Below are 14,846 nucleotides of genomic sequence, written 5' to 3'. Positions count from 1 at the left end.
AGCTATAGTACTTTTTCCTTTGGGAAGGTACCATCTGTGCAGTCTGCAATTTTGTTGAAGAAAGATGTTGAATCTATTTAATATTTCTTGAAAAATAATTGATTTCTGTGCATTTTTTCCCCACACTGCATCAAATTAAGGTTGATTACATCGATTAAGCATCATGAGGTGGAGCGTGGTTCCCTATTTTTTATTTATTTATTTTTGTTGTTGCTGAGAGTTGGAACCCTATTAGTTAGGTTGCTTAATATTTATGCTAAGTACTCTTTAAAATACCAGAATAGGGAGGATGGTGTAGGTTTAAGTTTATTAGATTGATCAGTATTGCTGAACTATGAAATATTTTTTTTTTGCATACAGGTATAACAGAATAGCTTTAGTGTAGTTGTTGTTTTAAACTTGAGTATGAACTTATACAAAATGCAGCAAGATATTTAAAAAAACAGTTTTGTTGATTAAAAAACACTATATCGGATTCATATCGGTATCGGCAGATATCCAAATTTATGATATCGGAATCGGTATCGGACATAAAAAAGTGGTATCGTGCCATCTCTATTCTGTACATTAAGTGAATTAAATAAGAATAGACAATCTGACTATTTTACAGAATAGAAAATATAAACATATTTAAAATTAAAGGAATTTGAAATGTACATTAGAGTGTCTGGCAGAGAGTCCTGTCTCAAGTCACTTATGGATGATGTTGCCAGGATGGGACGGGTCCTTCAGTATCTGCGCTGCTGTAGTCTGGCATCTCCTGGTGTAGGTGTCCTGAAGCGGGGGAGAGCAATCCTGCAGCAGCGTGAGGATGCAGTGTGAACACTGTCTCCAGGTGGAAAACAGAAGGAGTGATACACCTCCTGCTGTCAGGCCTGCAGGGTTTCTCCCTGTGATGTTCTTCTCTGTCTTGTGGTAGACAGTTTTTTTTTCTTTTCTTTCTTTTTTTTTTACTGGCAGAAAAAATTTGTGGGGCGTCTTATTGTGACACATGATTGTTCTCTCACTTTAATTAAGCAGTATTTTTTAAATGGCTTTACAAAAAAGCGAACGCCAGTGCATTGGCTGCATTTTTAGATGAATAGTTGCATATAATTTTATTATTTACAAAATGTTTACACAATTTTTTTTTACAAATTTACAATTTATATTTGCATTTCAAGTTAGGAAAAATAATTTACTAAACATGTCTGTGGTTTTTACAGTAAAAAGAAAACATAAATATTACTAGGATTTAGTTAGACTTACGTTTGCCCAATGTTGTGTAGCTTTCTGAATTTTATACTTATTGGGTACATATTTATTTATTATACAGTACATAAAATTAAAATTAAAATTAAAATTTTTTAATGTAACTGAAATATTTAATTGTGGGCTATAGAAAATAATTAAGTTATAGACCATATTTATATGAAACATGTGTATACTTACTGCATATTAACCATATGTAACACCTGCATATGTGTTTTAAAAAAAGACTACCAGATTCTGCCACCCCATTTGATTTCCATGGCACCCTAGGAAAATTTCTCTAGATCTGCCCCTGGACCTGTCCTGGACCAGCAACACCAAATCAGTGACAAAAAGAGCTCAGCAGCGACTGCATTTCAAGACCAATTCTTGCACTACCCTGTATTGTACTGATCGACTCTGTCTGTTGTATTTATTCTGTGTACTATTGTATTTATTTATTGTCATTGTTTTCTATTCTTACTCTCTCTGTATTCAAGTACAATACTGTTGTACTTACTCTTAGATTATCTTATTTCTGAATAGTTGTAAGTATGTATGTATATTTGAATTTTCCCATTTTATTTTTACAGTTTGCACCTTTGATCCACGATGATATTTCGTCGCACTGTATACTTGAGTGCATGTTGTTGGGTTGACAATAAAACTCTGCTTACCTTGAATTAAACTTGTGCATTAGCGAATGAGGAAATGAGCCTCTACAGGTCTCAGACAGCATGTTAAATGTTAACGTTCATGACAGTTTAATTAGAAAAAGACCAAACAAGTATGGCTTGTTTGGAAGGGCCAGACCTCGACCTGACTGAAATGCTGTGTATAAAGGAATGCTTGCAAATGTCAATGAATTGAAGGTATTGCTGCTAATCTGGAATTCTTGGCTGAACAACCGTGAGGATCACCAGCCCGAGGAAAACACAAAATACACATGACTCCGTAACAAAGACAATTCATTCTTGAATGAAGACATTGCTCAGACACATTTAAAATGCAGCCAATTGTGTTTATTATTAAATTATTGAGGAAATAGAAGGGTGGGGCGGGGGGGCTTGTCGCACCTAGCAAGCACTAGGTGCGACAGTGGATAGGAAAAACTCCCTTTAAAGGAAGAAACTTATGACAGAACCAGGCTCTAGAGGGGGCAGTCAACTGTCGGGACTGGTTGGGGGGTGAGGGTGAAAAGAGAGAGAGGGGGGAGGGAGATGGGACAGGTGTTCGGAATTCTAGGGAGCTAGGCAGTGCTTTAAGTGGCCCAAAAGAGGTGCCGGTACTCTATTTTTTTTCCGCCTCCCCTGAGGTAACAACAACTATATTGAATGGGTTTTATATACAACAGTCAACAGACAACCTTATACAAAATAATAAATCATTTTATTAGTTTGTGGATTTGCTTGAGCTAGAAAGAGCTACTGAACATAAATAAAATGTGCAAAAAGGTATTGAAATTTTTTTTTAACAAAATGTACATAAAATAAATTTGTATTTTGCTCTCTCTTGCGTCCCTGCTGCTATCAGCAGCAGCACTTGTAAAGTGTACATGCAGAGCTTGGTAGTTCTCCCATACTACTTTCACTGTTCTCTCACTTGAAGCAACCCAAACATAATAACCATAGAACAGTAGAACATAATCTTGAGTCTTGAAGATGGTTCATTTATCTACTTCAGCAGTCTTTCTCTCATTTTCTTCTCTGAGGAAGATAATCTCCTTTCGTTGTTTAAAGAAACTCTCCCAGACGTAATAGAGGTACTCTGCCTGGGCCGGGTGTTGTTTGTTGTGCTTGTTCATGAGATTTTCCTCATGCATTTCTTCCAAGCACATCTTCTGAACTTGAATGTTGTCTTCTTGAGCCAGAAGAGAAGAGCTGGGCTTTACTTTTTCTTGTCTTGCGTGTTTTTTCAGAGACATGTTGGAAAGTCTAAAAAGTGTCACGATTCTGGAAGCCAAAGAGTTTGTCACATGACCCCCCCCCAATGACTTATGATGTGTTGCTAACATTTTGGTTGTTGTGATGATTCAAATTTGCTCACTAAACTTCATCAAATGAACATTGTTGACATAAGCATATATTTCGATCTCATATCTTCTCATTAAATGTAGCTAATGTCCAATGAACTGAACTCTGGGACTTACCTAACACTAATATTTCATATATTACTTCAACTCACTAATTTAATTAAAGGGTTTTGTATTAAATTATAACGGAATAAAAAACCACAATGCACATGTGCAAATAACAGTAGCCAGCTGCTGCCACAAGAGGGTGATGAATTAAAGGTTCACAGAGAGATCTATTTACTTTGGGACATTTAAACAATGTGTATTATTACATTTGATTAAACAAGCACTGATTTTCCTCCAGGCTTTCTGAAGCTCTGTCACAGTTTCTTCTTTTCAGTCATTTTTCAGTCCAGTCCTTGTACCAAAAATTTATCTCATGAAACTGGATGAATGGAGGACAAAAACAAACAGAGCAGAGATACAGAGAAAGTCTTTTGATGAAAAAAGAAGATACTGAACGTTGAGTTTCCCCTAATCATGTGTGTGCAGCTGTGTGAATGAGGCTGTGTCGAGTGTTCAGACTGAGTAGAAATGCACTGTGCTTCTCCATTTACATCCTTTAGTCAAAGGAGCTTGCAAAGAAAAGCGTCTGGACTTCTTTAAGTTACTTGAAGACGTTTCACCTCTCATCCGAGAAGCTTCTTCAGTTCTAAGGTCAAATGGTGGAGAGTCCCAGATATAAACCTAGTGGGAGTAACCCCCCACAGAGGGACAAAAGGACCCCTTGATGATCCTCTAATCCTCTAATCGCCTGAGGATCATCTATCTTGTAATAATAATTAAACTTAAAGTGTAGTTTATATTTTAGTTCTCAGACCTTTAAAGTGCAAAATAGCTAAAACAAAAGAAAGCTAGGCTTTACTTTTACTTTGTATTGTGGTGAAAAGATTTAAAATTCAACAAAAAAAACCAAAAAAACAAACATGAAGGGACACGTCCTACAGTCAGTTTTACAGATTTTACACAGAAAGAATCAATCTACTGTTTACTTTATATTTTGCTTTAGAAAACATGACGAGAAACAAAATACGAAATCATGTTTCTTAAATATGTGTAATGTATATGTGTTGCAAATTTGCAGTACCATTCACTAGAAAAAATAACCCTGCATGGTTAAAATCTCAAACTCTTAATATTCACTAAAGCCACTTGTGGCTCTTAATATTAAGTACAAAGATTTTTTCAATTACTATGTGACATACATGTTTGTACAGTTTGAATCTGTCATAGGCCCGAGGTAATTTCCACAAAGCAAAAGGCATGTCCAACGTATTTATTCTGTTAATAATCTGTGAAAGGCTGCGATCAGAAATAGAAGTATTTAAAACTATAATAGTGTAAACTGCTGGTATTTGTGGAAGAAATCAAAAATGTCTCTATATCTGTTCCTCAACCCCCCCCCCCCCCCCCCCCACACACACACACACACACGATTTAATGTAGCCTAGCTATATTAACCAGCCCAGAACACAGATTATCTTTGGGGTTCTTTTAATCTGAATGATAAAGTAAGCGCTCAGAAGAAAATAAAGAAAGGTTGTAAAAATAAAGAAATAAAATTGTTACAGACAGTTCTTATCCAGTAACAGCTTTGTGCACTGGTAACCCACTGCTACTGCAGGTTATTTCCCCAACTTTATCAGCATCTGGAACTCAAGGACGTCTAGCGTCATTTTGTGTCTGATATAAACGCATACAGAAATAAAACAAACATGGCTTCTCCTGCTAAAATACAGAGCCAAGATTAAACTGTTAACAAGGTACATTTTCCCTCTTACCCACAGAGATAGTATAATACAAGTGTGAACTCAAATACATACAGTGCATTACCCCCAAAGAAACAGCGCCATCCAGTGGCATGTCCCATAATATCGACCTTCCACCTGGCTACATTAACATTACAATGAAGATTAACTGAATAAAAATATAATGGTATTTTTTCTAGAGCTAGACCTCTGTTTGCTACCGTCTTACCAAGTTCCACTCTTTAAGTGCACCTCATTGTTTCTTCTTGTGTTTCTTAATGAATGTATGAATGAATTAGAAACTACAACCTAAAAGAGAACAGAAAACAAAAGTAGCATAACTGTGTGTAAATACAGTACACAACCTCACAAAAACAAAATTAAAATAAAGAGACTCAGACAATTGTAATTCTAATCTATTTCTTTCATACTTTTAAAAATCAATAACTACTTTTTCAAAACATCAGGCACTTGTTTCACACAAGACAGTATAAATCATACACCGTGTCTAAAATCCATTGACAATCCATGAAGGCACAAATCTAACTTCAAGTTGGTGCATTATTAGTGCTGGTGAAATGTAGGGCTGTGTAAGGAACAGCAACTATGTGCAAACATGTGGATCACCACAGCAGATCAGTGTCTTCTGTCGTGATGCCTTAAGAACTAACAGAGCAGCAGGAGGCACACCGACATGACATCTCTGCTACTACTGGCAGTTATTATTTTATTTTTTATGGCTGCTGACAACTTTCACTTCACTGGGTTGAGACTCTTGAACGGGGACACCCAGGGACTCCTCTGTGCTTTTAGATGGCATCATCAAAACTGTGCTAATATCCTCGCTGTTTTCTCTTTGAAACATTTCCTTTAATGGTGTCTCTAAATTCCAGCCTTGGTGTTTTGCAAATGTGTAAATATGCCCAAAGAGATCAGGAAACAATGCCAGAACATCAATTTGGGCTGCTTCCTTGACACTGTGAACAAGGAAGGTTTTATTACTGTATGATAGATAGATAGATAGATAGATAGATAGATAGATAGATAGATAGATAGATAGATAGATAGATAGATAGATAGATAGATAGATAGATAGATAGATAGATAGATAGATAGATAGATAGATAGTCACTTGTAAATTAGTTTAACTCACTAATGCTCATGGAGATTGCGTATAAAGCGCAGTAATCCCAATGTGTTTTCAGTGTAGGGCTTTTTACCTTCCAATTTCTGAACCAGCTCTTGTGGAAACTGCAACAAAAACATTGGTTATGAAGCGGATTTTAGGAATCTAGACATTTGATATTTGATGTTACAGTCACCTTATTCTTCCACTGCTTAAAGGATCCATCCACGGCACATTTTTCTACAGAATCAATCAGCTCCTGTTCAGCCTTTCTATAGTTTGCAACGTCGTCTCTGTTACCGATCTTTCTCAAGTATTCAGTTTTCCTGGAAAGGAAATTATTAAAAAATAGATATAAAAAATAATAATAAATAAATACAAAAAAACTGCATTAATGAGCATTTAAAATTTTAAGGAGAAGTATGTAATAAAAGGATTTAGCATTAGCAGAACATTTTAGCATTAATGCTTAACTAGGTTGATCCGGGATGATCAGTTTGTTCTAACATGAACATCTGTATCCTTCTTTGACATGCAGAAATCAAGAATCATAAAAATATGTTTTTTATTAATTGTCAATAATTCCCTCACTTTTCAGAAGTCCAGAAGAAGGGATGGTTTAAGCATTCTTCTACTTTGGGTCTGTCCTTTGGCTCTTTGTTGATCATCGACTCGATGAGATCCTTTGCCACCACATCTTGAATATGATCCAAACTGTACTTCCCATCATAAATGTTTGACTCACATTTAAAGGATTTGCCAAATGGATGGTGGCCTCCAGAGAGGATATAATAGATCAGCATGCCTGCCACCTTAATAACAACACATATTATCAGTTTCGGTATGATTACCAAGCCATTTTTCAGTTAATCAAGTTTGTGTTCAGACTTTACCTGGATGTCAGTGCTTGACTTGTATGATATGACAGATTCTTCTGCTTCTTCTGCTAAAGTCTCTCGGGCCATCCAGCATCTGGTTCCTGCACTGCTTGTACGTAGAGTTGTTTGGCCTTTGAGTAAGCGTCTGCTTATGCCAAAATCAGCTAATCTTGCCCTCCCAGTAACATCTGCAGGAGGAATTATGTGAAATAAAATCATATCTGGTAATCATAAATTAAAATGTTTTTGTCTTGAATGTCAAACATGTCTTACCAATCAAAACGTTCTGGGGTTTGAGATCTCGGTGGAGAATTTTAGGATTTTGACAGTGAAGCACCTTTAAACTTTCAAGAACTTGTTTGACAAGTTTCTTTAACATAAGTGGGTCATGGTCATTGATCCTGATATATTCTTCCAGGGTGTATTCACAAAGTTGCAGACAAAGATATCCAAAGTTCTCGTCCTCTGCAGCATCAACATATCGTACGATATAAGGATGATCAAGTTCTGGATGTCGTAGAATTACTTCTTCGTTCTTCAGCTCGTCATAGTTGCTTTTAGACATTCTCTTAATGGCAACTTCTGTGCCGTCCTCTCTCAGCCCCAAGAAGACTTCAGTACCATCACTTCCCTTCGCTATTCTGAATTCTGCATCATTCACATAAATAATGCTTCTGATTCTGGATATTTTACTGTCATCTGAGCCAGCAAGCATCTCCAGTTTGTCCTTCCACCTCTTGCTGACTGGATCCCAGTTTAGTTTTTCTGATTTTTCAATGGTGTTGTATTCAGAAGGTTTCACATTTAACGTTGATTCTACAACTGAAAACTTTGATGTTGGTTCAGTTGCTGCAGTGGAAACTTCATCATTTAGGTCTTCTTGCTTTTGTGTCTTTTCCTTCTTTTTCTTTTTCCTTTTCTTCTTCTTCTTGGCCACAGACGATGCTGCATTTCCCTCACATTCTGATTTTGGTTTGCTCAGATATTCTTTCAGACTCCTCACCACCTTTTTCAGCTTTTCATTCATTTTCATGTCAGCTGATGTCAGTATGTCCTCGGGCACTGAAGTTATGCCCACTGATGTAAAAATGTTAGCTGCCTGTTCGATTAACCGTAGGTTTGCCAATATGCCATATGTATAGACCCTGATGTTAGTCGGGAGCTTCTCATTTACAAAAGTGGCGACTGTTCTGCATAACTTCTCAAAAAAGTCTAAGTCCCAGTCCTTTGTGCCTTTTGTTTTCTGTGTTATTACATACAGTGTCTGTAGCACTGCTTCACAAACACCACTGTCTTGGGAGTCAAGCTGTTTCAGCAGTTGTGGAACTATAGCTACTGCATGCTCATTTGTTATTTCATCCATTGTACAGAAGACTGGATTTAAACTTTCAACTGCCCTCCCTACATGTGTCTTAGGGATTTTTGGAAAACGACTGGCTGCATGTGCAATGTAAGTATTCACATTTCCAGTTTCCTTTAGCCATTTAATACACGCCTGGCAGTATTTATCTGCACCTGGCCCTGTAACAGTAAAGAGAAGTTCAATCATGGTTACATGGTTCTGAGGATCTTCCAACAGCATCTGACTGTTAAAAGTTCTGAACACTTCTTCAGGTGTTTTTTCAGAAATAGCAATTGTAGCATCCAAAAAATATCTGATTTTGGAACAGAATTCATTTCCTTTCGATGCAATTTTATGAATCATCTCAGATAATCTTTTGTTTTGAACAGGATGCTCAGGATGAGTTACAGGTAAGAGTGCTACCGGTGCACCAGCAGAAAGAAGCACATTTACAACATCTTCTCTGTCATTGTTGGCAGCAGTAAGTAGTGGTGTGAAAACATGGCATCCATTTGGATCAGCCTTTGCTTCTAGAAGTTTCTCCACAAAAAAAAGTGGAGCCTTGGAAAGTGAGACATAATGCAAAGGTGTCCAGCCATATTGAGAGGGTTTATTTGGGTCTGCACCTTGTTTCAAGAGATAAGTACATAAATCTCTGTTGTGTTTTACAACAGCAGCAATCAATGGTGTTATGCATTGACTCCACTCTCTAGAAGGGTAAAGTCCATTAATGTCATTGTCCCTCAGTAATTTCTTGAGCTTTTTGCAGTTATCCTTAAATATACACTGTACTACAGGATGTGTGTCTGTTGGTTGGGGGAGTGTCAGTTGAAACTGTGCCACTGGAAAATTCATTTCTTTGCTTGCCTGTGGAAGAGAGAAAGAATTAATATTAGCAAAGTGATACTGAATTTCGTTCTGCTTTAAACTTACAAAAAGCATCTTGGTTTGTTTTATTTTAACAGCAGTTTGTGAAATGGTGTCAAAAACCTAAACAAAACTCTGCGCAAAAATATCAACTTGGAATAGAGAGCAACAGATTTGGACACAAATAATAAACGTAATATTATCCATCCATCTTCTTCCGCTTATATGGGGCTGGGTCATGAGGGCAGCAGACTATGTAATGTTATATTACAATATAAAGTAGTGCATTTGTATTTGGAGACAATTTACACGGGTTCTTAATCGCAAAATTCCTAAGATACTGAAGTATATTCTTAACAATGATATCTTAGACAAGGGTTGCCATACCACTTCCATGTTGAACAAAGTGAACAAACATAACCCAACCCAAACATTGCAAATGGGATCAAATTACAACTCAACACTCCCCGTTAGCTCAGTGCTTTTCTTAAGCAAGCAGAGATTATTTTACAATACTTTTGTGTGTGTATATATATATATATATATATATATATATATATATATAAGAAACTCTTGTTATGGGCACCGGTACAGTCGACCTGACTGAGCATGTGACCCACATGCTATTGCCCGGAAACAAATCCACCCCTAGGCCTTTTACTGCCTGTCTGCCCTCTGCTTTCTCTCTCCCAGTTTTTTGTCTTTTCTCAATAAAGGCTAAAAAAATACCTTCCCCTAAAAAACAACAATCAGAGGATTGTAAGGAAATTAACTTACAGCGTCGGCTTACAAGTACGGCTGTTACATTTAGGTCAAGGTGTCAGGTATCTTCTGGCTCCTCCCATTTATACAACACATACAGCAAACCTGTTAGACAGGGAGTGGGAGGGGTTGAGTGCATGTCAGGATTTGTAGGCTAATTATCATAGGTTTGTTAAGGTGTTTCCATAAGAACAGATATTTCTCAGTAAGTATGTGACACACTTAGCATAAGGAAAATAGAATAATTTTAAGTTATTTTAGTAATTATAGTTACTTTTGCTGAGACACCAGGAGATGCCGGACTAGAGCAGCGCAGATACTGAAGGACCCGTCCCATCCTGGCAACAAACTGTTCCAACTTCTGCAATCTGGTAGAAGGTTCTGCATCATCCAGGCAAGGACAGAGAGACTCAAGAGGAGCTTCTATCCCCAAGCCATCCGGGCCCTAAACACCCAATTCCTTTAATTTTAAATATGTTTATATTGTCTATTCTGTAACATAGTCAGATTGTCTATTCTTATTTAATTCACTTAATGTACAGAATTCACTTGCTTGCTGCATACATTTGAAAAATGCAAGCCGTACATATAATATTATTGTAGGTTAATATCATGATAAGTAATGGTTAAAAAGGAGGGTCTCAGCAATGCTTACAAAATACTGAACTGTTTTGAGGCAACCAACCAACACACAACTAGTAATGTACAGTTGGTACAAAGAGTAAACCTCCAATGTTCTGTAATGGTCCCTTGGCCTTGTACTCAGGGTTTTGAGTTTTGGGGATGATGAGGGGGTTTCTAGTTTGTGTTTTTTATAATCTTATATTTTGGTCCTTTATTCTTTATTGTTACTTAGCCTTGTGGTTACAGAGTTTTATTTAGTTTCTTGGTGCTTATTATGATCCTGTATTCTGTGCCTTTTGTTCCGTTTATACAAATTCTATTTAACGCAAGTGATTCATATTTTTTTCTGAGTTTTAATCGATACTGTATCATAAACCCATTGACAACTTCACTGATTAACAAATAATAAAACACAATGGTCATATTTTCATACATTTATTGATAGTTAACTGATTAATGTGTGTGTACCATAATCATATAAAAGAATGGTAAAGCTTGATAACATTCACACTGAAGCATTTTTCTACAGTCATTTGTTAGGATCTACTGCGCATAGTGACATCGAGGTGACAAATATAAATAAAAATATTTCATTTTTGGATGTACAATTTTGATTCACTGAAACACCAAACGGTTTGTCTATGGAACATCTAATGCTGACATCCAGAGGACCTCCGTGTACTGGCTATTTATAGTCCAAGTGTGGTAGTTGTGGATGTCTTTTCAACGTCAAATGTTTTTATACTGCTTTTATCGGCTCTGTAGTCATATGCTTCCAAAGGGTGGAGGGCATGTTTTCTGTACATAAACATCCATCCCATCCATTCACGTCCGCTTATCCTTTTCAGGGTCGCGGGGGGCGCTGGAGCCTATTCCAGCTGTCATAGGGCAGGGCAAGAGGCGGATGCACCCTGGACAGGTCGCCAGTCTGTCGCAGGGCCAACACACAGGGACAGACAACCATTCGCGCTCACATTCACACCTATGGGCAATTTGGATTAACCAATTAACCTATCCCCACTAAGTGCATGTCTTTGGATGGTGGGAGGAAGCCGGAGTACCCGGAGAGAACCCACGCAAACACGGGGAGAACATGCAAACTCCACACAGAAAGACCCTGGCCTGATGGTGGAATTGAACTCAGGACGTTCTTGCTGTGCGGCAAAGTGCTAACCACTGTGCCACCGTGCTGCCCCGTGTACATATACAGTTATGTGTGAAGGAATGCAGAGTGATCATCAGAGATGTCTGAGATGGTGTGGGCCCTTGAAATAAAACAAAAGTGAGCAGCTGAACGGTGGCTTGGAGCAGAAATGTCCCCAGCTCCTCACAGGCAGTGTGCTAAATATGCACATCAACAAAGATTGTCAAACAGATGGTCCAGTTCATACATACACACACATATGCATAAACTTATTGTACTTTCCATCACAACTTCTCTCAATCCAGCTACTGATCAGAAACACATTCACTTCCCTCTTCACAGTAAAACAGCATACTTGTAAAAATGAACCATATATAATTCAAATGCTCTTTTAAACCTGTTAAACATATGGTATTACTTTTAAAAGGAATTCTAAAAAAAAATTTAAGTACTAAAAACATTATTATTTTATATTTTAACATGGAATTCAATGTTTTTTATTTCTTGTAATTATAACAGCATTCATAGATGGTCTTACCCAAAACTCCCTAGAATGTGTGTACATAGTTTAATTTAATAGTTTAAACACTGTTTTTAGTACAATAAGTGAAACACCAAATAAGCCGGAACTAGCTATAGTTCTCCACCACTGTCATCTGGGAAAGAGTTGCTAACAAGTGTGAACACAGGGATCCATTTAGACATGAATACTTTAAAACACAGTTAAGGCTGTCAGTGTTTCAAAGTTGTTAGTTTTACTTGCATGAATCTTTCAGTGTGGCAGCCTGAGCAGAATTGTATTTTCTGAAAACATTAACAAACTCAGTTTGAAAATAAAATGAACTTCTTCTTCTCCTTGAAATGATTAGTGAATTGAAGTACTATATGAAATGCTGACATGTCCTGGAGATTTACACTGACAGCAGGTCTGCATTACATCATTATGTTAGAGAGGCTGATGGAGGTGTAAACTCCCTCCACTACGGTGTGTATTGGATATGAGCTACATTTAATCACAGTTTTCTCATTTGTCTGAATATTTGAGTTGAATCAGGTTTTACTGTGTAAGTTGTAGATTTGTTCCCTCTGTGGAGTCCACAGCTCCATGCAGTCGGTTTAGCTGACTTTCTTGAGGCGCTGAGGGGAGTTTGAGTGCATTGCAGCAGACTGATCTTCTTTGTTATTGTTGTGTTTCCAGTGTGAGTGCACAGAAGGATCTCACACATCAACATGTGGTCCCTGACATTCCAGCCACCTCTGCTGCACCAGCCTCACCGCCAGCTAAGACTCAGAAGAACAAAACAAAGAAGGCTTCATGGTGGCGCATGAAGTCTGAGGATGGTCTGGAGGAGGACTCAGCAGGTCCGAAGCCTCCAGTCTCAGCTGTACCTGACAAAGAAGCCGTGACGCGTGAAACATTCCCGCCACCTTCTGCTACAGATCTGAGGTATGAGGTCATTTTACTGTGTTCCTGTTTAAAGCTGATTTATTGCTTTGTGTTTCTTCTCCAGTAAATTCATCACTGTGACTGCACTGTTTGTGTCTTCCTATCACGGTAACATCAGCACTGACAAATGTGAAGTCAAGGACGTTCGTGTCCAGACGGAGGTTTCGTGTTCTCCCAACTCGCTGCTGTTTTTCTAGACGGTACGTTCTACAGAGCCGAGTGTGACACGTGAACAGCTGTTATAGCAACACGTGGAGTCTGAATGTTAGGATTGACACTCGAATTCTCATTATTGGTTGAACTAACTGGTGATGTGTTCCTCAAAGAAAAAGGTCCAATGATGAGCCGCTCTGTCCTGAAGTCCCTGAGAGAGATGAGCCAGTTTCCAGGCTGTCTACCCCAGCAGGGCACAGTGGGAGCCAGGGGGCTACGTTGGACACAGAGTATGGATGCCGCTCAACGTCTCTGCCCTCCTGCACAAACATTATCTCCCAATCAGAGCTGGACTGCCTCGGTTAAGAGTCATGCACGCACACTCAATATGGAGCCAGTGTTCAGACGAATATTAGGTTAAAGTCAGTGATTTGAAGAACAGCAGAGGAAAATCCTCTGACTTGCATCGTCTTTGTGCTCGTGTTTAAGATTGCCTAACCTGAAGCATACATGCTACGTGGGCCCCGCTCTGCAAACTCTCTGTGGTAGGACTTCGATATCTGATTCAATGGTTTATAAGGAAGCGAATCATTTGCGGGATTTGTGGAGTGTTTTGATGGTGACAGATAGCAAACCACTGATATTTCTACTGACAGATATGGAGCCAGTGAGGAATAGAGGAGTTTCTGTTGTGTGGGAGTATTTTGAGTTGATTTTGGTCAATCGGGTGGGTTTTCCAGCTTTGTGTTCTTGTTGTTTGCTTTTGTTTTGTGCGTGTTTATTATATCTGAAAACGGGAAAAACTTAAAATGTCAAAAATCTGCTTTTCATAATATAAATATCATTAAATAACTTTAGAAAGACTTCTACTTGACTCTGTAAATTTAATGTTATAAAAAGATATATTCTATGTTTTAAATAATCTTAAACTGTTAGTCTGCAAAATGTGCAGCAATTTCATTTCTTTATTCTCTTTAGCTGATAGTTTGTGGGGCCCAGGTAGACTGTATAACTGCATCTCTACCAGTTTCTCTGCACTCCAGCCTCCTCTGTGCCATGTGAAGGGATTTTGTTTAAGGCAGGAGAAATTATCTAAATATAAAAGGAACAGGTTCGGCCATCGCACAGTGGAACAAATTTTATTCTTAAATACAAATGGAAAAGGGTTACCTTAAATGCATCATGTTTTTAATTTGCAAGTTCATAAGCATTTTCCCTTTCCAGTTCACAATCAATTCTACCCCCAGGTCAAAAATATGTATAGGAAAATTTCCCTAATGTAATATTATTTATAAAAAATACCCGTCTAGCAGTTAATTGCATAAGTACATGGAGGCAGGACCTCACAGCAGAAGCATACTCCATAATGTGTTGTACATTATTATATGTATATTATATGTAACGTAGTATTTTTCAATTATTGTATTTAACAACATCAAGAAGTCACAAGC

General features: G+C 37.8%; 1 protein-coding gene across 1 annotated transcript; it reads right to left on the bottom strand.

Moving 5' to 3' along the window:
* Positions 1–4,786: 4,786 nt before the first annotated feature.
* On the bottom strand, positions 4,787–10,136 carry LOC120717981. Its single transcript, XM_040006283.1, has 7 exons — positions 10,043–10,136; positions 7,330–9,265; positions 7,072–7,244; positions 6,770–6,990; positions 6,375–6,504; positions 6,206–6,303; positions 4,787–6,029 (listed from the first exon to the last, which is right to left on the bottom strand). The coding sequence occupies exons 2-7, from the start codon at positions 9,251–9,253 to the stop codon at positions 5,780–5,782; spliced, it is 2,796 nt and encodes a 931-aa protein (XP_039862217.1). The 5' UTR covers positions 9,254–9,265; positions 10,043–10,136; the 3' UTR covers positions 4,787–5,779.
* Between the last annotated feature and the right edge of the window lie 4,710 nt (positions 10,137–14,846).

The sequence above is a fragment of the Simochromis diagramma genome, unplaced genomic scaffold (genome assembly GCF_900408965.1).
Source record: "Simochromis diagramma unplaced genomic scaffold, fSimDia1.1 OVJJ01000706.1, whole genome shotgun sequence".
NCBI classification, from domain to species: Eukaryota; Metazoa; Chordata; class Actinopteri; order Cichliformes; family Cichlidae; genus Simochromis; species Simochromis diagramma.
This window is presented reverse-complemented; position numbering and strand designations above follow the sequence as displayed.